The following is a 27,143-nucleotide window of genomic DNA, read 5'->3' on the forward strand; positions in this document are numbered from 1 at the left end:
GCATCCCTCCTACTCCTATCAAACCGCACTTTTTCACTGGAGGACATGAAAAAATTACGACTCGTAGGGACACTTACTTCTGTCCTGTCATATGTTTTCCGTGGCCGGAGCTTCACTCATGTATAAATGTTGTTTTGAGCTGATTTTTCCTGCCGGCGTGACCGGGACGTTCGCCAGCGGTCCAGCCCCCAGATGTGTTGTTTTTTAACAGTTCGAGGAGGCGAACTGAGAGGAGCAGCCTGCTGCCCACTTCCTGGATTCACGGCAGCAAACAGAAACCATTGCGAAGGCTTGGCGAGAAGTCACAACAAAGACAGGCAGCGTCGTGTCGTTGTGCTCAGAGAACCGTGGGGTTTGAACAGCACCGAGGTGTCGGCCGTGGTCGCAGCGCGGAGTGCGGGGGAACATCAGCGGCCGCTGCCATGCTGGAGACTCCGGCCGCCTGTCCGTTTGAAGCCATCCGGCATGAAGACATCCAAGTTGAAGTGGTAAAGTGCCAGCGGCGCACAGCAGCCTGCCGTGCCGCGGCGTTTCCTTGCATATCCGCACCTTCAAAACACACTGACACGCTATAGGCACCGCAGCAGCTAGTTCAAACACAACTCTGTGTTGTCTCCATTTAAATGTAGAGTCAAGTCTCCAGGTATGAGAGGAAGTGAAGCCAGTCAGTGTCAGTGTGCGATACAGTGAGGTGTTGTTAAAGTAGCCCACATCTGAAACACTGGGGACACTGACAGGATGGAAGATGGCTTTCTGATTTGCTGCTGAAGGCGTGAAGAAATGTTCATCAAGTGAGGAAGGGCTCCATTGTGTAGCCCACAGGGGAGTGGGGCTGTTTGTGCTTGTGACCAAAACCAACCAGTAAATTCACTGTGGTAACTCTCCACTGTGCTCAGCCTGGTTTTTATTGCCATTCCAGGCAGCAGTTTCGCTTTTTATTTCTGTATGGAGCATATGTTGAGATCAGTGCTGTGCATAGACCTTTCTGGGGCCAGGGGTGGAAAAATAAAAAAGGCCACCCCCCTAGATAGATAGATAGATAGATAGATATAGTGTAGCAGCAGCTATGGTGTAATGGTCGATGCGGTGTGAGCGTTTGTTCAGTGTCGTACTTCACCTATCACGAAAATATTAGACAGCAGTGCCATTTTATTAAAGTCCTCATGAAAGGAGCTCATATGACTTCTACTTCCTGTAAAACAGGTTCTTAAACGGTGACATCATCCTGCACTAGTGCATGTAAATTAGAATTTCAGCCAATGAAACCTTCACAAATCTCTAAACATCCTCTCTCATCCACCTCATCCATTCATATAAAATTGTGTCTCTCCTGCAAACTGAGATCCTGTTTGTTTGCACTTGTGAATGAGCCTTTCCTGCACCATGGCCCACCCAAATATCCTGCTGCAGGAACTAGAGCAAATCAAGAAAGTAAGAGTCCATTTCATGGGCTCTTTAACTCTGTGCTAATGAAGCTCAGATATAAAAACAGGAGAACTTATGGCTTCATTCACTGAAACTCACTCCAAAGTAATATTTTGATTTAGTTCTCGCCATGAATTCAGTGACACCTTGCAGTCTGTGGAATTTGGGCTGAGCTGCAGCATCACAACAGACACGCAAACCTCCTCAGTTCCAGCTGGTTGACGAGACATGAAAACCAGCATCATGTTGTTTTCATCAACCAGCACAAATCACTGAATCGTGCAAAAAAGTCTACCTACGTGGTGTTGCATTGCCCTATGTGCAGGTACAGTTCTGGAGAGGAGCAGGAAGCCCCTGTGGCAGCCTCTGCAGGAGCCAAACATACCTGCAGTGTAGCTGTGGCAGTGTTTTGACAGAAAACTGAATGGTCTTGGTAACTGACTGAAGTGTCCCTCCGTATGGCACATTCACAGCACTGTTGTTGCCTGGGAAAAAATTGTGCCAGCAGCAGGAAGCATGTACAGATCGGCGATAGACTCCTGCCATCATTGCGCTTCTGTTTTACAGAATTTATGTTTTGTTTACTGTTGAATTGAAAACTTGCAAAGGTTACAAGTAAAAGGAGAGAAATATTTGTCAAGTAGCCTATTTAATTCAAAATGTAATAAGAAAGAGGCCTTTCCATGTGGTAATTTTTATATAACCTATTCATTCATTTAACTTAGAGAAAATATGCTATATTGCAATATATATTGTTATCAGGATATGAAATTACCTACATAGGGATATGAGAATTAGGTCATATCACACAGTCCTAACCCTACCCTAATTCGTCTTGTAGGGTAACAATATTGTCTGGACCCTGGTAAGATCAACCAGCTGTCCAGCAATGGGGCAACACCCGCTTTTTGGAAGTGAAAGAGCCAGAGCTCTTATGAGCACTGCAACAACATGTTACCTAATGTTTTACCAGCTAACGTTGCTGATAGCTCACTTGCTAAAATTTTTTTCACTTTGGAGAATAGCAGTAGAGGAGTTGCTGTGAGAAAATCCATGCCTGACCATGTCTGGCTAGTTAAACAGGCCCCAGCTCCGTCTACCAGCTGAAAGTTCTTTGCCAGCCTTTTCCTCATCTGATCGAACATCAGCTTGGTAAAATAATCCTGGGTAAAATGGTGGATTTAATAGCTAAGAGGTATTTTTCCTGACTATTGTCTGGTGAGCATAGTGGAGGATAACAGGCACAGCCGAGGAGTCAATCAAACGGGGGGCAGGAAGAATAAAAGTGCTCTGATTGGATCGCTCTATTCCTTCATCTGAAAGTGACTTTGCATCCCTCTCTCTGCATAGAAAGGGCTTAAATTCTCACAGTCTCATGGTTTTTACACCCAATGATGATAATAAAACCCATTTTAATGAGAAATTACATCTTTTAGTTTCCTATCCTTTTATGTCAAATCTGGGGGGAAAATCATAACCCTAAAGGCCTATGGTATTTTGTGGTCATTTATTACGCTGCTGAAATATTCATTTGCATTGAGATATTGTTTTCCTTTCTCCAGGTTGTTGGCAGAGGCACATTTGGAGTTGTGTTCAAGGCCAAATGGAAAGGCAAGGACGTAGCAGTCAAGACTATTGAGAGTGAGAATGAAAAGAATGCTTTCTTTGTCGAGGTACTGCCGTCACTCTTTGCAGTCATGTTTATTAGCATGTTTAGCAGACTTGGAGGTCAGCCTCATGACGTAATGCAGACCACATGCTGCACCTATTGTCTTAAAAATAGTTTATAATATCTCAAATCAGTGTGTGGGTGTGTTTGTGTGTGTGTATGTATGTTTATATGTATATATGTATGTGTGCATGTATGTGTGTGTAAATATTTCATTCATTCAGTTGGCAAGGGTCTGAAAACAATACATTCAATATTTCAACATGTTACATAATTGCCATTTCATCATCACTGCTTAACACCCCGTCAACCAGTTGAACCAAGTTGAATCTGTGTGTGTCCTGCATGTAATCATTATCATTGTGTATTATTATTTTTAGGCTCTAATTAATTTCAATTAATATCAGGACTCAAGAATGTCTGTGGTCCAGTAACCTCCAACAAAGAGGTTATTGGCGTAAGGTTATGGTCATACATGTATGACCATAACCTTACAACAGAGCAGTCGGCAGATGTTTACTGTACATAGGGCAGCCATGCAACAGCAAAATTAATTTCATGTATTATTTACACTGGTAGGGGTAGAGTAATTCTAAAGAAAAATAATGTTATCAAGATACAAATGTAACAAAATGCAGTACATATAGTATGAATGAAACAATAGAACAATTATTAATTATTAATTATTAATATATGCAGAATGTTACAATGAGGGATATGTGAAAATGGAAGAAGCGAGTATGTAAATATATAATGATATGAATGATGTGCAAAAGTGCATCGTGTGCCTTGTCATGATTTGTTTGTGCAGGAATAACTTTTCCATCTGTTTTATTTTTGTCTCTCGCAGCTCCGCCAGCTGTCCCGGGTTAACCACCCCAACATTGTTAAGCTCTACGGCTCATGTGACAATCCAGTAAGTGGACAGACAGGCCCGGTAATGTTGGAGCTGATATCTCTTGTGTTCTCACATATCAGTGCGCTTCTCTCGTGATGCAAAGATTGACTTGTGGTGCTTTTCGATGACGTTGCTTCTCTGGGGAGTTATCAAAAAGCTCTCTGGAAAATGTAGGAAAGCAGAAACTGAAGTCCACAGGAAGTACATGACAACACTGCATCACAAAAGCCCCTTGCAGTGCTTGCATGCTCTTTCTGTGTTTTTCGTCTGTTGACTCTAAAGGTCCTTACTTCCCTCAAGTGGAAATAATCTATTGTGGAACATCATGATTAAAGAGGTGGCTTCGTCATGTGATATGGTTATTTACTGTATGCTTAGCATCTTGGATGGGTGAAGAGTAAGAATGGATGAATTTGGATGGCGTTAGAGCTGACCTACGCCTCTTTAGCATGGAACGGTGTACATTGTAGGACATCCTCCGACCTAAGATGGCATCATGCTTCAGGTCTCAGGAAAACCTTCATCAAGTCTCGTCAAGGTGTAGTATAGCTGGACATCAGACAGAACGTCCTCACATCAGAGTCCCTCAGACAAAACTCCCTTTGCCTGATGTCTGGTTACACTAGACCTGAGTTTTACCTGAGACCTGAGGCCTGTTCAGGTCAACACTGTTTTGTTTGAGGATGTTTTAAGATGTATACTGCTGCATGGTCAGTTGGATAAAGCAAACAGGTCAGGATGTGTTTTTAATGCACAGTATCATGGTTTGTGTTCCAGGTCTGTCTGGTCATGGAGTATGCAGAGGATGGATCTCTATACAATGGTAAGGCAGGTTATTACATTAATTAGACAGGACCATACTGTATAGACCTATACATATCAATAATTTTTTTTCCACATCTCTGTATTGCACTGATGTCAAAATGTCAAGGTTTTATCAGCGTTGTTTTGTATTGTCTAGCAACTGTTTCCATGCAATTTCATTTACTAGATGGATTTTCCACAATGTTTAAAAGCTCCTTTTAATTTAATGTTTTGTTATGCCATTCCATCTTGCTTTCATTTTCCATCTTGGGTTTCTTTTGTGTCCTGGCTTTATATTTTGCATTCCTCCTTCTCCCTGTCATGAATTTGTTCATGCTTTAAAGACAGAATAATGAAATAGAGTAAGTGAATCATAAACTTATTCATCCTTTAAAAACAGAATAACAACATAGATTTAGTAATCGCATGATTCAATGCTCATTTAATTAGTGGATAATAATTAACCACTGAACCTGTATGTGATTATTCACATGGCACACTCGAGGCTCCAAAAAAAAACAAAAAACAAAAAAAAAAACAGATTTGGACAAAATGAATGAGATCTGGCAGCATAACCTGACAATGAAGGATTAGTTGGCCAATCATGATCTTTTCTTTTTGGTAGACGTGATTTTTTTTTTTCTGTCTCGCTGACAGGAAGCTGATTTATTGTGGAAATTATGTTTGAGACATGTTATAATTTTGGCAAGATTTCGAAGGTTTGCTTAAAATGTCATTAAAAGGTGGCTGGAATCATAGCTGGCAATGTGTCTTTGTGTCCCACACTTCCCGATGTGTCTCTCACACCCAGTCCTGCATGGTGCTGAGCCGCTGCCCCACTACACAGCATCCCACGCCATGAGCTGGTGTCTGCAGTGTGCCAAAGGTGTGGCCTATCTGCATGCCATGAAGCCCAAGGCCCTCATACACCGGGACCTCAAGCCACCCAAGTACGCTGCTTTCTACTGAACCTCATGTTTAGAGAGTTGAGGGTACACAATTTGATCGTTATATCTCTACAGACATTATTTTCAGTGATATAATTGTAACATGAACTTGACATTTTGAAGGTAATGAGGGATTAAGCTGCAAAAGATGCAAAAATGCCTGCCTTCCATCATTCCTTACAGAAAAATTCCAACCCCTACTTCTCTTTCACTAATGGGTTTAATTTAAAAGAAAAAAATAGATGACCTTAAAGCTCTTGGAAAGAAGCCCTATCTCTTGCAAAATTCTGTATTTTTAATTAACCAGAGTTGGTCTGACCACCTTTTCATGTGGACATAAATCTTTACTCCTGAAATGTATTTTATGTGTGGTGATTTGTGATATCAGACTGATGAAGATAGGATCTTTGAGGGAGGGGGGGAAATTGAAGTTTAAGATACAGTTGATTTTTGATCATGTGATATGTTTTCTCTGGATGATAGTCATAGTTTATCCTCTCTCTGTTTGCCACCACATCACTGATGCTTCAGTCTGTTGCTTGTGTCGGGTGGCACAGTGCTGAAGATCTGTGACTTTGGAACAGCTTGTGACATCCAGACTCATATGACCAACACTAAGGGCAGTGCAGCCTGGATGGCACCAGAGGTGTTTGAAGGTGAGTCGTGAACGAGGCCTCCACTTCTCACTCAGTAGCTCAAAAACACAGAGTTACAGTTGTACTAATTATATGATATGGGTCATAAACATGATTAATATTTGTTTTTTAGGATTTGTCTCAACCTTTTTCTTTGTAATCTTGACATATATCGGAGTATTTTAAACAGAGTGGTCAAAGTACAGTATGTGAATGGCTGAGTCATTCTGCAGATAAACTTATCTAGATTTCACATCAGTTGGGTGAGAGGCTCATAAATCACCAGTGCAGCAACAGAAAAAAGCCTATTCAAACGTTTTCGCTGAATGTCTGGCAGTTTCACCACATTTTCAAGTTGAGCTCAGAGACAGAGAAAGTAATCCAAGTGATCCAACAGGAGCCTTGTGACAGAAAATGTGTCTCGCATTTCCATCCAAAATACACTTTTCTGCCTCAACTAAATGTAAAGAATCTTCTTAGTACCGGTGACTACAGTTGCATCAAACTGAAATGAACTGGAGTTACATTTGCATAAAATGGTCAAAGAAATGTAGCTTAAAATGTTTTTTCAGAGTGGGAAGTTGACCGATGACGTATGTGGTTTCCACAGGCAGTAACTACAGTGAGAAGTGTGACGTGTTCAGCTGGGGCATCATCCTCTGGGAGGTCATCACCCGCAAGAAACCCTTCGACGAGATCGGGGGCTCAGCGTTCTGCATCATGTGGGCCGTCCACAGAGGTCGGCACCCTCAAAACCCAGATCTGTTTCTTATTTCTTATCTTTTTTTAACTTAAAACTAAAGGGTTCCCACTGAGTGTTGGAATTTAGAGATCTGACATTCAGAAATGTGAGGTCATGGAATGCTAGGGAATGTAATAAATGGGTGTCTAGAGGAACAGAAAATGGAAAGAAGAAATGAATGAAACTAAAGCTGTGTCCCAATTCAGGGTCTGCATCCTTCAAAGTCCGCATTTGAAGGCCAGTTACGTCACAACACTGCGCGAAGGCCTGTCCCAATTCATCCAAAGTCGAAGGATCCTTCAAATTCGCACTTCAAATGCGTCCTCCTTTTCAGCTGTTGGTAGCCGATTCGGAGGATGCACCGCGACTATCCTTCTCGGGCTGCCGTATCCCAAGATGCTTTGCGTGCTGCTGCTCAGTCTAAAAAAATTAACTGAAATGGCTACGGCGGCATCTAAATTTAGATTACGCTATTATAAAATATTCGGTTTTTACTCATTTGAACATCCAACGCCATATACACTACTCACAAAAAGTTAGGGATATTTGGCTTTCGGGTGAAATTTACGGAAAATGTAAAAAGTTCACGCTATAGTGATATTATATCATGAAAGTAGGGCATTGAAGTTGAAGCATACACTGGTGATTTCCTCATCTCAAACAATTTCTTGAAACAAAAGCCAACAACAGTGGTGGATATACCACAACAAAAAATGTCACTGTCTTAATAACTTGTCATGTGCCCTTGAGCATCAATTACAGCTTGACAACGACGTCTCATGCTGTTCACAAGTCGACTTATTGTCTGCTGAGGCATGGCATCCCACTCTTCTTGAAGGGCGGCCCTCAGGACATTGAGGTTCTGGGGTACAGAGCTCCGAGCCTCTACACGGCGACTCAGCTGATCCCATAGGTTTTCTATGGGATTCAGGTCTGGAGAAAGTGCAGGCCACTCCATTTGACGTACCCCAGTCTCCAGCAGCCGTTCCCTAATGATGCGACCTCGATGAGCTGGAGCATTGTCGTCCATGAAGATGAAATTAGGCCTGTGTTGTTCATGCAGGGGCACAATGACTGGATTAATGATGTTATTCAGGTAGTATGGGCTTGTCACTGTACCATTCACAAAGTGTAGGGCAGTTCTGTACTGACTAGACACACCTGCCCACACAGTAACACCACCACCACCAAAGGCTCATCTGGTGACAACAGTGGCTGATGCATAGTGCTCTCCTTGACGTCTCCAACATCGTTGGCGGCCATCATTTCTGTTCAACATGAATTGGCTTTCATCAGAGAACAGCACTGAGGCCCACTGGTCCCTCGTCCAGCAGTGTGGGATGTGGCCAAAGGACGTCCACTTCTATGCCTTTCTGTGACTCTTCCAGTCTCTCTGTATCTCTGTTGCAACCTGCTGATGACACTCTGTGACACTCTAAGCTCAGTGGCCACTTCCGTCTGAGAACATCCTGTTTGAAGCCTCGCAATGGCGAGGTGCTGCTGATCAATTGTTAGGTGTCGTCTTGGTCTCATGATGTCAAAATGTGAACAGCATGATGAGGAGGACTGTTTAAATACCAATTCTAATTGAACCAGGAAATTTATTGGTCGATTCATGGTTCAAACACCTGTTGTGAATTTTGCCGTTAAGCTCCTTGTTAGAGAACAGCAACTTGTGCAAAAGGTACTGAAACACTGAACAGCTGGACATGTTGTAGCGATAGGTTATCATAATAACTATCACTACCGAAGATGATTCACACTCCCCGCTGTCATTAACGGAAGGCACACACACACACACACACACACACACCCACCTCCATTCATGAGCCCCACCTTCATTCACGAGCCCCGCTGTCATGAACACACCTCCATTAATGAGCCAATGGCGGCCGTCCTTCCCGTTTTAAAAGCCGGGGGAAATTCAAAATGGGCGACTCACAGTATAACGGAGGAAGAGGTGAGGCCGTCCTGCCGAAATACTGAGCAGCGTTTCTTGCGTCTCCAGTTTTTTTTCTCCTCGCGAAAGTCCGCGTATGTTTCCGGAGTGTCCGTCGTGAGAAAAGACCCGGGTGGAACAGAATCCCTGGAAGCTGGCGGATCGCTACACACGTCTATTACCAGCGGATGTACAGAGGGAGAAACACACGGACGGGACTGACGTTACGCACGGACGGGACTGACTGGACTGGACTGGACTGGACTGGGCTGGGAGGTAACTCCGGTGAATCCGGGGGTTTATTTCTGTTGCCTTTTTCTCTTTCATTATTTTTTGTTTGTAACGAACTGAACTGAACTGAACTGAGCTGAATTTATTTATTTATTTTTTTGAAATTGGGAATGAGTTGAACTGATTTACAGAAAGAGACTGTGTGAGGATTTTTGGTTGGGGGATTGGAAATTGTGGACTGGATTGTTGTTTTTCTGGATTGGACTGGCGGTTGATTTCTTTGTTGGTTTTTTTTCTGTGTGCTGCTGCCTTTGCTGTGCTGGTTTATTGGTTGATTTTTTGCCTGTGTTTTGCCGCAATATATTTTGATTTGAATTGAAAATTCCTGGTGGTGTTGTTGTGTTGTTTGGATTGTTTGGCTTTGGGTTCTGTTCTTTTATGGGTTCAAAAAAGGGGTTTTATTTCTTTTCCTCATTTTTTTGGACCTTATGTACGGGGACGACCTGAACAAAGAAAAAAAATACTGACTCACACCCTGATCAAGTATTGTTAGGCGCTGACCTAACTGGCACCCCAAAAACGCAGTCGTACCGTTACATAAAAAAATGGCACCCCAGATGGGACCTGCAAAAACATTCTAAAAGGACAAAAACCTAAAAGCTGAAACATTGTGTGCAATTCCAAACAATTACCCTGCAAATAAACGGAGATCTCTCAAAAGTACTCTGGAGAAAAATAACACGTTTATTCAAACTCAAGGAAAGGAAACACTGGAAATAATTCACATGCAATATGGCTTCTTCTCCTTCTGGCCCCCTGCTGGACATTCCCAATACTGTGGCTCAGTCAACCCAAATGCATCCACTGGAGGGTCTATCACCGGAAAAAAGTGAACAAGCTCAAAATTACTCTCTCTTGGATTTGGATTTCTTTGAGAATATGGAACCAGGACCCAGTCAGACACTAACCCCCCCTCTGCGCCCACCCACGGAGGACTCAACCTTGAGGGATTTGTCGCAGGCAGTAGAAGGGTTGCGTGTCTCACAATTTAATGCGGAGAAAATGGTTGGAAGTAGCTTTCAGCAACTGAAAGAGGAACAAAAACAATATACAGAACAAATAACAGCAATTGAAGGCAAACTCACTCACACCATGGCTACGCTGTGTGAACAAACGCAACGCAAAATGCAAGAGGAAATGACTAAACAACTAGATTACCTCAGAACGCAGTTCACAGCCACCCTGAATTGGAAGCTGAAACAACAACAGGCTGAAGTGGTGCGGGATATTAGCTCTGTTTTGTCCCCTATGGTGCAAAGTGTGGGAGATATTGAAGTTAAGCTGTCGACATGTCTACATAATCTGGACACTATGAACACAGAAGTCATGGCAATAAAACATCAATCCTTACCTTCACACACTGCTTCGCTAGTCGACACTGCTGCTCAAACCACTCCACGTACAAGCTCTCCTGTGGCGGCTGGACAGCTACCGCATCCCAACCTTCAGTCCATATTACACCCTAACATCGAGGTACCAACTGTCAGCATGCAAGGAGACATGAGGGGGAGAGGTACTGGAAAGACACCCATTAATCTCCAATTCCCCACATTTGGACAACGTGAGGATACCTCAGATCCATTACTGTATTTGGAAAAATGCCAAGATTTTCTTGCACTTAACCCGCTTTCAGATGAGGAGCTCATTGCTACTCTCAGAAATGTGTTGCATGGAACAGCCAGAGACTGGTGGGATGTTGTGCGCCGGGAGACCACCAATTGGGCAGATTTTGCAACAAAATTTACTGCAGCATTCCTCTCAGAGGATTATGAAGATGAATTAGCCGAGAGGGTTCGCACTCGAGTTCAAGGTGAAGGGGAGAACTTCAGGGATTTTGCTTACATGTACAGGTCTTTGTGTCGGCGTTGGAAGGCTGACATCAGAGAGGAGGAAGTCATTAAACTCATTCTCAAGAACAGCAATCCAAAATTAGCCAGCCAGCTCCGGAGCAGTGGGGTACACACTGTGGATGGGTTGGTCCGGCTGGGCCAACAGCTGGAGAAAGACAGGGATAACCAACGCATCTATGAGCAAAGACGGCAATCTCTGAACCGACCACAAACCCGTCAGGATAATTCCTCCAAGCCCACCCCACCTGGTGATGTAACAATTCCCCCTCAACCAACCCCCACGGCTCCCTCCAAATCTCCGGGTTTGTTCTGCTGGCGTTGCAAGGGAGCCCATGCTCCATCTTCGTGCCAATATGCTGATAATGGAAAGAAAGGAAAGGGGAATCACCATTTCTCTGGACCTCGGACACATCCTACTGTTAACACCATGACGCAATCAAGTCTGCACACCATAAAGTCTGACAATCCTCTGACTTTAAGTCACCATAACTCTGCTTCTGCTGCTTCACCTGCTTCTGCTGTTTCACCTCCACTCCAACTGTCTTCAAACCGTTCACCACTCCAGTTGGTGGTACCATTGGCAATGGGACCCTGGACAGGAAGGGCCATTGTGGACACTGGCTCATCCTTCACTCTGCTGAATCAGGATCTATGGACAGCAATTAAGGACACTTGGAGATACAATATGAACCCCTGGACTAAGGGCCCCATATACTTGGCAGATGGAGAACCTAAACAACCATTAGGCGAGTGTATGGTGAATTACTCACTTCATGGCAAAACCTGGACTCAATCTACTGCTGTGCTTCACTCAAACACCTTGGCCTTTCCCTGTGTGCTTGGACTGGATTTCCTCTTTCAGAGTGGCATGAAATTGGATATTGCCAATAACACTTATTGGTTCAAAGCAAATGAACAGGAACAATTTCATTTCTTGACTGACAGCTCAAATGAACAAGAACTAACCCAATACTGTGCATTCTTCTCTGCTGTGGCTCCCTCTGGCCTCTCTCCACCGTCAACTGACACTGACACTCTCTCTGAACTGTTCGGACAAGCAATACAGGATGTTCACCTGGATCAGGATGGGAAATCACAGTTGTTGGTACAACTTCAGCACAATATGGATGTCTGCACCACAAAGTTGGGTCATACTAGCCTCCTTCAGCACAAGATTTTTGTGACACAAGAGGTACCGATCAGACAAAAACCCTACCGTGTGTCCCCAGTAAAACTTGAGGCAATGAAGAGGCTGATCGACAAAATGTTGTGTGATGACATCATTGAGCCATCATCTTCCGCTTGGGCAGCTCCAGTTGTCCTGATTCCCAAAAAGACAGGTGTGGACCCCAGGTTCTGTGTTGACTTCCGGAAACTGAACTCAGTGACAATGGATGATGCATATCCACTCCCGACAATACAGGAGATCCTGGATTCTCTGGGCGGGGCCAAGATTTTCACCACCCTGGATCTCAACTCCGGATATTGGCAGGTCAGCATGGATGCTGAGAGCAGAGAGAAAACTGCCTTTGTCTGTGCTTTTGGGTTGTATCAATTCAAGGTCATGCCTTTCGGGTTGAAAAATGCCCCAGCAACCTTTCAGCGCCTTATGGAGTTGGCACTCGGAGAGCTCAGAGGAAGGATCTGCTTTGTGTACCTGGATGATATAATCATTTATTCATACAACATCCAGCAACATTTTCAGGATATTCAGGCAGTGCTCGACAAACTCAGGCAAGTGAACCTCACCGTCAACATGAGCAAGAGTCACTTCTTCCGGGAATCCCTCAAGTTCCTGGGGCATGTGGTTTCTGCTGCTGGAGTTCAGGTGGACCCTGAGAAGACCAAGGCAGTGGAAGAATATCCAGTGCCTAAAAACTTAAAATCTCTGCAGAGGTTCCTTGGTATGGCAGGATGGTACCACAGATTTGTGCCAAATTTCTCTCAAATAGCAGAGCCCCTAAATGCCATGAAGAGGAAGAATACCAAGTTCAAGTGGACCACAGAATGCCAAAATGCCTTTGAAATCCTCAAACAACGTCTAATGACAACTCCTGTACTGGGTCACCCAAACCTCAATTTACCTTTTGTGGTATATACCGATGCCAGCGAAGTTGGCCTCGGTGCCGTGCTTGTGCAGCAAACGGGATTGGGGACTGAGGAAGTGTTGGCCTTCGCCAGTAGGAGCCTGAATAACGCAGAAAGAAATTACTCCACCACTGAACTGGAGTGTTTGGCTGTTGTGTGGGCGGTGGAAAAGTGGAGATATTACCTCGAAGGACGATTCTTCACGGTGGTGACAGACCACTCTTCACTCGTCTGGGTTTTCAAAACCCAAAAACCGAACACCAGACTGATTCGGTGGGCCCTCCGTCTACAGGAGTTCACTTTTGCTGTGGAGTATAGGAAAGGGAAATACAACACTGTTCCAGACGCCCTTTCCAGAACCCCCGGCGAAGTGGCTGACCTCTCCCAACCGGTCTGTGCAACCCTGCTGGTCAACCCCCCGCCTGTCACAATAAAAGACCTACCACTCTCAGATGATGTCATCTGGAAGGCTCAGCAGCATGATCCTCATATCCAGGAGCTCTACCAGTCGATCCTGCAAAAAGGGGACGTGGCGGTGAATGCATCCACCAAATTCACTATCTTGGAGGATATGGTCTACAGAGTATTAACACTGACCCATAAAACCATCTACCAGCTGTACATTCCTGAGCCCTGCCGTCATCAACTCCTGCAAAGGTTCCACGAAGACCCCCTTGCTGGTCATCTCGGACGATATAAAACCTATAAAAGGATGTGTTCTTTGGTGTACTGGCCTGGTCTGAGTCTGGCAGTCAAACAGCATGTCAGAAACTGTACAGTATGTCAAGCTTACAAGCCTGAAAGCCGGAAAATGGCCGGAAAACTCCAGCAAACCATTGTTCAGAACCCATGGGAGATGGTTGGTGTCGACCTGATGGGCCCGTTCCCCAGGAGTTCAAACAGGAACATATACCTCCTCGTGTTTGTGGACTACTTCTCCCGGTGGGTCGAGCTCTTTCCCCTGAGGAAAGCAACAGCAGAGTCAGTGACAAAAATTCTTGTCCAGGACATCTTAACACGTTGGGGGGTTCCCGACTACCTCCTCTCTGACCAAGGACCCCAGTTTGTTGCCAGCCTTTTTGAACAGACCTGCAGAGAATGGAACCTTAAACATAAAATGACCACAGCCTACCATCCACAAACCAATCTCACTGAAAGAATAAACAGGACTCTCAAGACCATGATAGCTTCCTACGTAGGAAATAACCACAAACAATGGGATAAACACTTACCTGAATTCCGGTTTGCCCTCAACTCAGCTGTCAACGAGTCTACTGGAGTGACCCCAGCTGAACTGAACCTGCTGAGACCTCTACGGGGACCCTTGGAGGCAATGTTGCTGCCACGATTACCACCACCAGATTCTTTGTCCTACCCAAAAATTGCTCAGCTGAGTGAGATGCAGGGATTTGTAGAAAAAAACTTGCACAAAGCACGAATCAGACAAAAGAGAAACTATGACAAAAACAGACGAGAGATGGAGTTTGAGGAAAAAGCTCGAGTGTGGTTGCGTGCTCACCCACTTTCTAGAGCAGACAAGTCTTTTGCTGCCAAGCTGGCCCCAAAATGGCAAGGACCGTACAGAGTCGTCCAGAAAAAAGGCCCAGTCAATTATGAAGTTGTGCTGGAAGACACGGGTGAGGACCTCAAAACAGTTCACATATCTCGACTAAAACCCTGCTATCCCACTGCTGAAGAAGTAGAGCAGCAAGAACGTCAGCGCCTCTTGGACCTGTTTGAGGAGGAGAGTGATGATGAGGAATTCAAAGGATTTCCATCTACTGCCACCAACTCAAACACTTCAGCAACTGTCATGAAAAATTCACAGCAAGATATCAGTCAACAGCAGAGAAACCGTGTGCTGAGAATTTTCCAGGAGGAGAGTGAGGATGAAGATTTCCTTGGTTTCACCGACCCCTAAAAAAAAAAAAAAAAAAAAAAAAAAACACCCCGCAGGTTAGTTTTCCCAAGGGGGGGGGAATGTAGCGATAGGTTATCATAATAACTATCACTACCGAAGATGATTCACACTCCCCGCTGTCATTAACGGAAGGCACACACACACACACACACACACACACACACACACACCCACCTCCATTCATGAGCCCCACCTTCATTCACGAGCCCCGCTGTCATGAACACACCTCCATTAATGAGCCAATGGCGGCCGTCCTTCCCGTTTTAAAAGCCGGGGGAAATTCAAAATGGGCGACTCACAGTATAACGGAGGAAGAGGTGAGGCCGTCCTGCCGAAATACTGAGCAGCGTTTCTTGCGTCTCCAGTTTTTTTTCTCCTCGCGAAAGTCCGCGTATGTTTCCGGAGTGTCCGTCGTGAGAAAAGACCCGGGTGGAACAGAATCCCTGGAAGCTGGCGGATCGCTACACACGTCTATTACCAGCGGATGTACAGAGGGAGAAACACACGGACGGGACTGACGTTACGCACGGACGGGACTGACTGGACTGGACTGGACTGGACTGGGCTGGGAGGTAACTCCGGTGAATCCGGGGGTTTATTTCTGTTGCCTTTTTCTCTTTCATTATTTTTTGTTTGTAACGAACTGAACTGAACTGAACTGAGCTGAATTTATTTATTTATTTTTTTGAAATTGGGAATGAGTTGAACTGATTTACAGAAAGAGACTGTGTGAGGATTTTTGGTTGGGGGGATTGGAAATTGTGGACTGGATTGTTGTTTTTCTGGATTGGACTGGCGGTTGATTTCTTTGTTGGTTTTTTTTCTGTGTGCTGCTGCCTTTGCTGTGCTGGTTTATTGGTTGATTTTTTGCCTGTGTTTTGCCGCAATATATTTTGATTTGAATTGAAAATTCCTGGTGGTGTTGTTGTGTTGTTTGGATTGTTTGGCTTTGGGTTCTGTTCTTTTATGGGTTCAAAAAAGGGGTTTTATTTCTTTTCCTCATTTTTTTGGACCTTATGTACGGGGACGACCTGAACAAAGAAAAAAAATACTGACTCACACCCTGATCAAGTATTGTTAGGCGCTGACCTAACTGGCACCCCAAAAACGCAGTCGTACCGTTACAATGTGCATTCAAAAGTTTACAGAAGGTCACATTAAGTTCATCTGTAAAGGTTATAATGCATTATAGGTTCATCCTGAAATTTCACCCGAAAGCCGAATATCCCTAACTTTTTGTGAGTAGTGTATTTTAAACCAAAACCCCTCCATTCCTGTCTTGTCTGACAGAAAGAAACGTTATGTTTCTGTCTCCGGAGTTTGTTGTCAATGGAACGGCGGTTACCCGACCAGGAAATATTCCGAAGGCTAGACCGTCCCATTTGGTTGACGGGGAGGACGCTTCGTCCGAAGTCCAGGTCCTCCGAATGCCGCGGACTTCAGGGAACCCGGACTTCGAAGGATGCAGACCCTGAATTGGGACACAGCTTAAGACAGAAGAAAATATGAGAGCACTTAATGGAACTGGCCTGACTTGTAGGTAATGGGAAATTATGGAAAAGGCAAATCCCTACAGATGTTATGTAACTAACTAGTGCTAATTATTAATTTTATGTTGTATTAGGAACATGGAAAGCGAAAAAAAAAAAAAAAAAAAACATTTTGACACCACTTAGAGAGAAAACACAGTATCTTGCTCAATCTCTATAAAGTCATAAGGTTATAAATATGCAAAAAAAAAAAAAAAAAAACAGAATTCATTTTTAAAAAATTAGTCTACATTTGAAATTTGTTGTGTTAAATTTCTGAATGACCTTGATACCAGTGGATGACCTTAGTGAATTATACATTCAAACTGGGTTCAACAATATGGACATTATCATGGTAAAAATCACAATATCATAAGCATATGAACTTTGAGAAGATATTGCTATAACTTTGGTCTTGTCAGACTGGGTATGGAAGCACTCGCATAAACCATTTTTGTCTTGCCCTGCTGTTTGCTCTCCTGTAACACTGCATCTTTTAGGAGTGTTGTCCTCAGCACAGCTCTGTCCCAGTTTAGCGTTCCGGTCCACAGACTGACCAGCCGGCTGTGTGTTGCAGGCACTCGGCCGCCTCTGATCAAAGATCTCCCAGAGCCCATAGAGGTCCTGATGACCCGCTGCTGGGACAAAGAGCCCTGCCAGAGACCGTCCATGGAGGAGGTGAAGAACACCATGAGCAGTCTCATGAAGGTACATGGACCCATGGGTTGGGAACATTCAGACTAGTCCAGCAATGACACAGCTGTATTTGTTGGTTTGTCAGTGTTGCTGTGCAGTATTTGCCTGATATCAAGACTGAACTGTCAACTCGTTCAAATCACTAGAGACCGATGTGTCTGCCTTTGTCTAAAATCATTTTAAAGTCAACACTGATGCGTAGCCATGTCAACATACTGGTTTTGTCGGGGAGTTGAGGGGAGCGAAGTTAAAATGACACTGTTGGGTGATGTTGGAAAGACATGCCGTCTGTGTAAAATAAATTCGTTAATCAAGGGGGTATTTTATCATCCATTTTCACTTTAGCTAATGTGCTATCTGGTGGCACAGCTTCAATCAATCAAAACTTTTTAAAAACAAAGTGTGATTCACGGGTCCGGAATCAGGCTAGTGCAGCATGCTTTTCGAGGTGAAATGACTGCAGTGATGGTAAAATAGAGAATATCACAGTAGAATAACACAAAGCCAACACACTTGCACCTGTTTTCATGTGCTGGTGGGAGATATTTCTTCATCAGTGTTTCACTCACTGCACCATCTTCTGCTGCCTGAACCGCAAAGGTTTTAGCTCTGTTTGCTCAGGAAGAACAGCGCTTTAAGCCCAATGTAGAATTAAAGGGATAGTCCACCCATTTTGGAAAAAAAAAGGATTATTTCACTTCTCCCCTATTATATAGCTAGCTGTTATATAGGATGGTAGAGAATATCACAGAACAGCCAGTATCCAGTACTCCCTGTTACTGAGTGCTGGCCACAACAATAGATCAGCGGGCCAATAAACCCAGGTCATGGCTACATCCAGCATTATATAAACATCTTCAGCTTACATAAATAATAGGGCTACAAAATCATATCATTATCATAAATAATAAAGAATTTTTTTCACCGTCACCACCATAAGTACCTACCCTAATTGCTTCTATGCCCATGTTTAGATTAGATTCAACTTTATTGTCATTGCACATGTCACAAGTACAGAGCAACGAAATGCAGTTAGCATCCAACCAGAAGTGCTTAGCAGTGTATTAAATACAAATGTACAGTATATACACATTATATGATAAACATATTATACATATATATATATACATAGTGCAAATTAATAAATAACTGTTGCTGTAAAGTGCAGGTATGAAATGAATAATATAATGCTACAGGTATGTACAGAATAAACAGGTTGAAAAATATACAGTTGAGATTTATTAGTGGTGTCAAGAGATTAAAAAAATTGAGAGATTAATTAATTATGATCTGTAATTAATTGATCTAATTAATCTCTTTTTTAATCTCACCTAAAATTGCTGAGAAAAGCCCTCAACTTGAGGTATTTCCCTTTAAATTCATTACATTATTGTAGCAGATCAGTCCGATGCGGGTCGGGGGGACGACCCCTCTTTTTCAAGACCCTTTTTTGGAAAAAAAAAAAAATTATATGGACAAAATCTTGTTTGAATAAAAAAGCCACTGGTCGGCATCAGGCGGGCCGGCCGCGGCACCGGGTCTGGTCTGCCGGATCTGACAGGTGAGCGGCGCACACATAGCCTACCTGCCACATCAATTTTTGTTCATACGCGGCTGCAATGACTGCGCAATGCGGCCATTCGCCGGTAATCGCGGCATCAGGCGAGCCTACCTACTGGTTTACATATGCACAATACATGTGTATTTGCTTAGACCCCCAATATTAGACGAGGGCGTTTTTCAGGGCATTTTCAATGGAAAAAATATCGTCTTATATTCGGATGAATACGGTAATGTATTAACTTCGATCACGCAACCTTTTCTTCCACCTCCTCTCCTCTCCTCTCCTCCACAGTCAGACACACACACACACGAGTCGCGACACCCCCTCCTCAACATGCTGCCTGTTTACAATGGACTCGGACTGTTGGGGCGGGTGTTAATCAAAACAAACCAATTGGCCTGGCCTGTCTCTCTGACTTAAAAAAAAAAAAAAAGATCAGACTGGTGAGGCCAGCCGGACCGGACCGACAGCTGATTGACCTGTTTTAAAAGAAAAAAAAAAGAAGAAGAAAAAAAAGACCACTTCAGGGTGTCACTGACCATTGTTTTCCACCCCCAACAACTTAAGCACAGGAAGCCCAACGCCTACAAACCGATTTTATAAAAAGTAAAGTTAGAGATTAAAAATTAGATTAACTCGATTAAAAAACATAACGCGCTAAATATGACTGTAATTAATTAATATTAATTAACGCGATAATTTGACACCACTAAGATTTATATTATTATCATATTAGATTATATGATTTACACAGATCTTGATGATTGCAGTATGTACATGAGTGCAGAGAGGTATTGACAGTAGTGCAAGGAAGTAGTGGATAATAAGTAGTGGATAATAAGTCCGGTACAGTTACAGTATGTACAGTAGTGCAAGGAAGTATGTATGTTAAATTTTCTACTTGCTAGATGCTCCAAATGCTAACTTTTGGCCTCCTACCATTAAAGTGGACTTCACATGCAACTACTGTTCCTGTTATCAACATCTGGAAAGATGTGGTAACTTCTACACTCTCTGGATCACTCTGCTGTATCACTCAGCTGCTGCTACTGGCCCCAGGTGGCTCACTCTGTCAAATGCAGTGTAGGGGCTGGCTGAGGCTGTATGGTTGAGGTCGTATTTCTTTACAGCAATGATACTAGTGTCAAAAATGAACATGGCAATGATGAGGCTAAAATGCTATATGTTGCACCTTTTAATATATATATTTTTGAGAATCATTTTTATTGTGTGATACTTTAAATTTAAATTTTTCCCGCAGTACTTCCCAGGATCGGATGAACCACTCCAGCTGTCACGTCAGTCCTCTGCCAACAGAAGTGGCTCTTCATCAGCCGCAAGCACAGGTCAGTGCAACATCTTCAGCTAAACCGGCGCCTAATTATAGCTTCTGTTAAACTGCAAAGAGACATTTTGGTCTCATGGACAGTCAGTCACTCAGTTGCATTATTTATAGAAGAATTTTAACTGTGATTTTGTGTCAGCAGACAGGTTTGTACCAAACAAAATGCTATTCAAAACTAATGTATGATTCTTTATCTATTCAGTGATGATCTCAGCTTGTATAGCTTTTGTTAACAAATAATGTTGGTTTTCCATGCACTGCTGTAGTTCAACATTTCATAGATGTACTTCAGTTGCTTCAGTGTTTTTGACAAGTCAGTTAAAAGTGAATTTCATGCACTGCACATTGAAAGGTGTAATTTGAGGTACTTGTCTGACTTTCTCATACAGCCAATCAGCTTGCTTATGTTTTATCATTAATACTAGCTTACTTTGTAAGAATGTGCCAGTGCCATTTGACTTACATGATGTTATGTCCCAGTTTGCTTACAATGCAGCTTTAGGCCAGCAGATGGCAGTCCATCCTTGTTTTTTTTCTTATTAAACATGCACCATGTGATAACACAAGAAAGACAATATCCATTAACCAAATCCGCTACATATAAAAAGCATAACAATAAATAGCAATAAATAATTAGACAGTGAATTAAATAATATCACAGTATAACACCATTAAAAAATAATGCAAATACTAGGTAAGCACATACATAATTAGCAAAACAAAACTGACAAACAAGCACATAAAACAATAACAAGACAAATAGCATTCTGTTGCTTGAACAAAAGGTAGCTAGTTTATCTTGGCCTACAGCTGTGCTGGTCTAACAAGCACGTTGTTCTAAAACATGGTTCATCCATTTCTGTCTGGGCTTCTCAACAGATTATCTTCAGCTACTGTTTTCTCCAATTAATCATCATGTTTCATCAATGATTTAAACTAATCCAATGTTAGCACTAATTGTATTTGGCTTCTGAATATAAAGAACTTCCTTAATAGGTTCAAAATATGACAATTGATATCACCAACTTTTGAAATACTATCTCTAGCCACTTTTTGGCCTACAACCAGAAGGATGCCACTATTGGTCACATCCAAAGTCATGTGTACTAATTCCTCTGCACCTTTTCCACAAACTTAACGACAGTAGGATTCTCTAATACCTCATATAACATTTTCTTTGTGGGCAGTGTCCTGTGAAACACTTTGATTTGCAATAGCTGCAAATTGGAATCTTTTGTGATTTTATAAACTGAGCTGAACACTTGCCTCCAGCCCATCTTGGCCATCTAGTACAGCAGGAAATGCCAGTGTATCAGTGTTACAGCCTGAGAAAGACTTCAGGTGTCCGTCTTTGTCCACAGCAGGGTCATTTACTGACACCATCAGCGGTAACAGGAGTGACAACAACATGGAACAGAGAAGCAACTCACCAGGCAGAGAGGAAACCCTGAAGAGCACCGAGGCCAAATTGCCACTCCACTTCAAACCCTCAAAGGTAATGTAATGGCGTATTCTTGATACCAGGGGCAGCAGGGTTACAAGATACTGTCTCTTTTTATACAGCTTAACGTCAAAATGCATTTTCAGATTTCCTGTGTATTACATGGTATGTTGACCACTCCACTGACACTTGACCTCATTAGCTGCTGGGTGTGAAATGGGTCGCACTGGACTGTCAGGACTGCATTTGGTGTAGCTGCATTGTTGGGTCATCCAAGAGTTATTGTAACTGTTGTTTTGCATGTTTCCTCAGACAGCAACATTGCGAACATGTTTGTACAGAGCATCCAGTATGGATAGTTACCCGGGACGGTCCCAAAGCCCCGCCCATTGCACCAGCACTGGCCAGTCAGAGCGTAAGATGACCGTGAGTCCCCCAGGTAGGAAACCTCTTGAGGAGGATTTTACCTCCACGATTGGAGTTGGACGGGGGTTATATTTCCATCTGTTTGTCTGTCTGTTTGTTAGCAGCATAGCTCAAAAAGTTTACAGATTTACAGGAACCTTTATTGAAAGGTTGGTCATGTAGCAAGGAAGGACAGATTATCTTCTCACAATGACCGGCCAACGGGGGATGTGACTGTGAGTGTGTCTAAGTTTTGGTGAATATCTAACATGTGGAACTGACGAATCTTGACAATTTCATTGTGTTGGTAGAGGCATGCACTTTACTGAGTGTTTGTTATGTTTTAAAGTTGCCCTCCAGCCATTTATCAAGCCCCTAAAAAATAATCCGATCATTAATTAAGTTTTTTCCATTAAAAAACAACCAAAACATTCCTTGCTACCTTAAATGTGCTTAAATGTCACTCTAAACATTGCCCTCATTAAAAATGCTAATTCTGTCAGTACTGTTTTGATTTATTTTACATTATACAAGAGATATGAAACTCTGATATGAAAACATATTTTGTTTGTGTTAATTGTGGAATTGTTTTGGTGTTGTAGATGTCAAGTAATGCCAAAGCAATGAGATTAAAACATTATCTTAAAATAATCACTCCTACATGTTTTTGTGTTGTGGCAATGTAGGGAATTAGGGAGAAAGCAATTAGCAAATTACCAAAAAAAAAAAAAAAAGAAAGAAAAGAAAAGAAAAATTACAGTATCATTAGTAAAATACTTAAGTAAACATTAGTTAAAAAAAAACACAGAAAATTTGCCAGAAAACCATTATAGTGAAATTAAACAATTACTCAGTTTGCTTGAGGACCCCCTTGTAGACCATCAAGGAGCCAGGGGGTCCCCAGACCTCACTGTGAAAAGCACAGGTTTAATGCAGCAGGCTGTCATCAGTCATCATTTCGCAGAGCCTGCAGTGCACCACTAAAGGGGGCTACAGTGCAACGAACCAGTGTGTCCATCTGTGGGGACAGATGGACAGCTTGTTTTCCAGTTGCTGCTGTATTCTTTGACAGTGGAGGGGATGTGAGTCTGCCACTTCCTCTTGCAGCAGAACACCATGTAATTGTATTACTGAGTACTCTCATACGCTGGTTCATGTTGATACTATGCCTTGAGCAACCAGTTTGAAGTGTGTGTGTGTGTGTTTGTGTGTGTTTGTCCTCAGCTGTCAATGGCTCGGACAGCTCCATTCCCATGGCCTACCTGAAACTGGATCACCAGTTACAGGTAAGCTGAAAGTGTGTTTTTGCCCTGTGTTATCTTTGCCTTGGTGGTAGTTTTACATTTGTGCCTTTATTGAGAAATGTGGTAGTGTTGTTGGAATTGCAAGGCAAGAATGCATGTGGGTCTGTGCATGGAAGACAACGGTCATGACAGTTAAGCCTGATTTCATATCAGTGTGTGGTGTAATCAAGGGAGGTCAAAGTAGTAGGTCAAAGTTGTACACAAATTCTGAACTCAGGTTTTATTCCAAAATGCCATAGATACAGTTTTGAAAAGACATCAAATAATGTTCGTTGCTCATTGTTTACCTAAGACAGCTAATAACTTGAAACAGTGGATACCTTGTTTTAAAACTCCATATAGCTTTAATTACATTCAAGGTATCTGTGTGTCTTTTAAAGTCGGACCAAATCTTACTCTACATAGAGGGTCTTAAAAACCTATTTAAATACACCATACACATTAATTTACATGTAATTTTTTGACTGTGTAATTGTAGGCTTGTTGAAATTGAAATACATAGAATGGACTTCAGATTCTTGCAGTTTCATGATGTTTTCTACACCCTATGATGACATCAACAACATTTTAATTACACATTTTAGTTTACCCTCCCTTTAAACTAAATTCCAGGCAGCATGGAAAAGATCTTAACAGGTCTCTGAGACCTGTAGGCTTTCTGAACCCAGGTATTTTGCAATGGTGTATTAATTGCTGGTTTGTTTTTATGTTTTCAGCCTCTGGCCCCTTGTCCAAACTCTAAAGAGTCCATGTCTGTGTTTGAGCAACACTGCAGAATGGCTCAAGAATACCTGAAAGTCCAGAGTGAGATTGCTATTCTTGTCCAGAGGAGGTAAGTCAATCCGCACTTTTTGTATGTATGGTTGTTCTGTCATGTGTCTGCGTTGTGACTGTCTTGTGCATCTTTTGGAATAAGTCCATCAAGGTCTACCCATAGTCACAAAGTTCAGTTTTACCTTTTGAAAGCCTTCAGTCTTGTCAAATCTTAATCAGTTCTTCAGCTGCACTGAAATGGCTGGCTGCATCATCAATGGTGTATCAGCTTCCCTGATTGAAACCAAAGGGAACAGATAGCTGGAGTTATTTCACGCCGGTGTCATAGATCTCTGCTGAGGGGGAAAATAACCAAGAAAAACCGAGGTCTATGTTCTTTCAAGCAGGTTTAAAATGTAATCTGGCCTTCCAGTAACCAGTAGAAGATGCATCATGATATCTCTTCAGCACACCTCATCACCTGATTTGATCCCAAATCTAAACTATCTCCTTTCTTCCTTTTGAAATTTGGATTTTATTTTATCTTGGTGCAGTATTAATTTGGTCAAATAATGAGAATCTATCGTATCTCAATTACTGTGGCCACACTTTGTGATGTAGACTGATAAAAGGCCTAGATTGTTGCATAGAATTATTATCTGGTGCAGCTTTAATCATCTAGAACAAATAACATTTGAAAAACATTACAGTAGAGGATGGTGTTTGATTTTAATTATTAGTAATTCCTCTAGATTTCAAATTGTATCACTTTGGAGGGGTTATAGGATCTGGGTTAAAGGGCTAGCACCACTACTGTCCTATAGAACAGCTGGGTGGGAAATTAAATAATATCCAATTTTTCAAAAAGGGTAAGCTATCTCTTTAAGGAGACGCAATGGCCTTTGTCAATTTCCCGTTAGTGTAAATGAAACCAGTGGGCTTGATGATGCTCTGGGGGTAACCAAGACTTTTCTCCCTGCCTGTGTGTTCAGGAAGGACCTAATGTGTGAGCTGGAGCAGGACCAGAGGGAGCAACAGATGTCGTCCCGGCTCGTCCAGGAGCACAGCAAGCTGCTGGAGGACAACAGCAGCCTGTCCACCTACTGCCAAGACCTCAGGAGCAACCTGGGCCTCATCATGAGTCAGCACCAGCACCACAGCTAGGACACCAGCACTGGGACAAAGTGGACATCCTGCAGTGAGGCAGTGATTGTCACACACATTGCCAGTCCCCAATGTATTAATCCAGTTGCCCAGCCCTGGCTGGTCTTCACAGCCGATGGACTGATCCGCTGCCAGACGGACTATGTGGTTATATGATTCACAAGTTCAACTGAGGAACAGCAGCTAAATTACTCAGTACCAACAGGAAGTGTCTGTTCGTGTTGCATGCTTTGGCACTGGTTACAATTTAACAGTTTTGATTTGGGCAGAAATTTCAGCATCTAAAATTGCAGTCAAGTAAATGATTGACATCAAAATTACTGTGGAAAGATGTCCAATTCAGATGGGTCTCAGCTGTTGTCTGCTCAACAGGTGAAATAATTCCACATCCACAGACCCAGGTGGACTGGGATCTACTTAAGACACTTTGGACTGTTTGGTGCTGTTGAATGTTTTCAGCTGTTTGACTCTGACTGTTGCAGTCTACTGATGCCAGTCAGACTGATTCTTTTCTTTGAACTGTACTGATGTATGTCGACGTATCCACAGTTATATACACCCTCTGGAGGCAGTGACATACATACGATTACTGTTTGCAGGATATAGGAAGCCAGTATCGAACATTCATAAAATTACATATGAAATTCAACTAATGTTGCACATTAGTGAAGCAGGACTGTAATCTGGATTGTGATTAGATTGCACACTATCAGGACCAAAGCGACTTCTCCTGGGCTAGTCTGTGATGGAGGTCAGTGCTGCACTCTGTTGGTTTTTGTTACTCATCGTATCCTGAAGCCCTGCTGTTGTGTCTTGTGGATGGGATTAGTCTGAACAGTTGTTAAAATGACTTGACCTTTTTAAAGAGGCAGAGAGGTGTACGTGTAATTGTGACTTGCAAATTATTTTTATATCCTTCAGTTTTAATCATGCATTTTATTGTTTTATGAAAAAGAAAAAAAGGCACAAACATTATTATAGGCTTAATCGTTTAAAAAGATGAATGCATTTTACTGAGATGAGTTTCACCAAAGGAGATTTCCTTGAGAGACATGTTGCCTTTCTGCCAAAAAGAAAAGCATAGATGCAAGTGTTTGTTTGAAAGGGTAAGGCCCATGAAATCATAAGCTTATGGGACTTTTATTTTATTTTGTTGCTACCTTTAACATAGAAATGTCATAACATGCATAACATGTCCTCAATTAACACCATTCACTGCACTTAATATTGGGCTGTGAAAATGCAGCAGATACAATGTACATTGTTCATAATATCGTGTTTGCACCTTTATTTTTCAACGGGGGAAAAAAAAACTTTGTTCTACTTTCACAGTGGGGATTGTCTGGTATGGGACTGTTGATTCTCTGTTTTTGTTCACCAGTTGCCTTAGGATTTCTCATGTATGGTTCATTGAAATGATTACTATTTTCATCTGTTAATTTTTCAGAATTCAGTTATTTTGACTGCGGCCCATGATGAAAAATCACAGAAATTTTTCTGTGAGGTTTAAATAAAAACAGACAGCAGTTACATCTCTTATGATTTTTTTTTTTTTTTTTTTTTTTAATGCTTGTTCTGGTAATTCATTTGTAAGTCTTGAGTGCTGTTTCTTCCACTGTAAAGTTTAAGAAGACCTGATGTTCATTGATCATCCACAGCCAAAGAGATTTTAATGCTGGTGAGGTTCTGAGTAGCTCCAGGAGCTTGTTCTGCTGAGACGACTGTCACCATAT

At 42.5% G+C, this 27,143-nt stretch overlaps 1 protein-coding gene across 2 annotated transcripts; it reads left to right on the forward strand.

The window, feature by feature from the left end:
• Window positions 1-173: 173 nt before the first annotated feature.
• LOC115354113 (mitogen-activated protein kinase kinase kinase 7-like) lies at window positions 174-26,938 on the forward strand. 2 transcript variants are annotated; one of them, XM_030044304.1, is made up of 14 exons: window positions 174-488; window positions 2,988-3,098; window positions 3,945-4,010; window positions 4,770-4,815; window positions 5,608-5,746; window positions 6,275-6,399; window positions 6,989-7,117; window positions 17,316-17,446; window positions 20,260-20,344; window positions 21,708-21,838; window positions 22,097-22,223; window positions 23,414-23,475; window positions 24,210-24,325; window positions 25,239-25,410. In XM_030044304.1, the coding sequence occupies exons 1-14, from the start codon at window positions 423-425 to the stop codon at window positions 25,408-25,410; spliced, it is 1,506 nt and encodes a 501-aa protein (XP_029900164.1). In that variant the 5' UTR covers window positions 174-422. The 2 variants fall into 2 exon arrangements, with proteins under 2 accessions (XP_029900164.1, XP_029900163.1); XM_030044303.1 differs by having other exon boundaries at window positions 280-488; window positions 21,705-21,838; window positions 25,239-26,938.
• The last annotated feature ends 205 nt before the right edge of the window (window positions 26,939-27,143 follow it).

This window comes from Myripristis murdjan, chromosome 22, assembly GCF_902150065.1.
Source record: "Myripristis murdjan chromosome 22, fMyrMur1.1, whole genome shotgun sequence".
In the NCBI taxonomy this organism is placed as follows: Eukaryota; Metazoa; Chordata; class Actinopteri; order Holocentriformes; family Holocentridae; genus Myripristis; species Myripristis murdjan.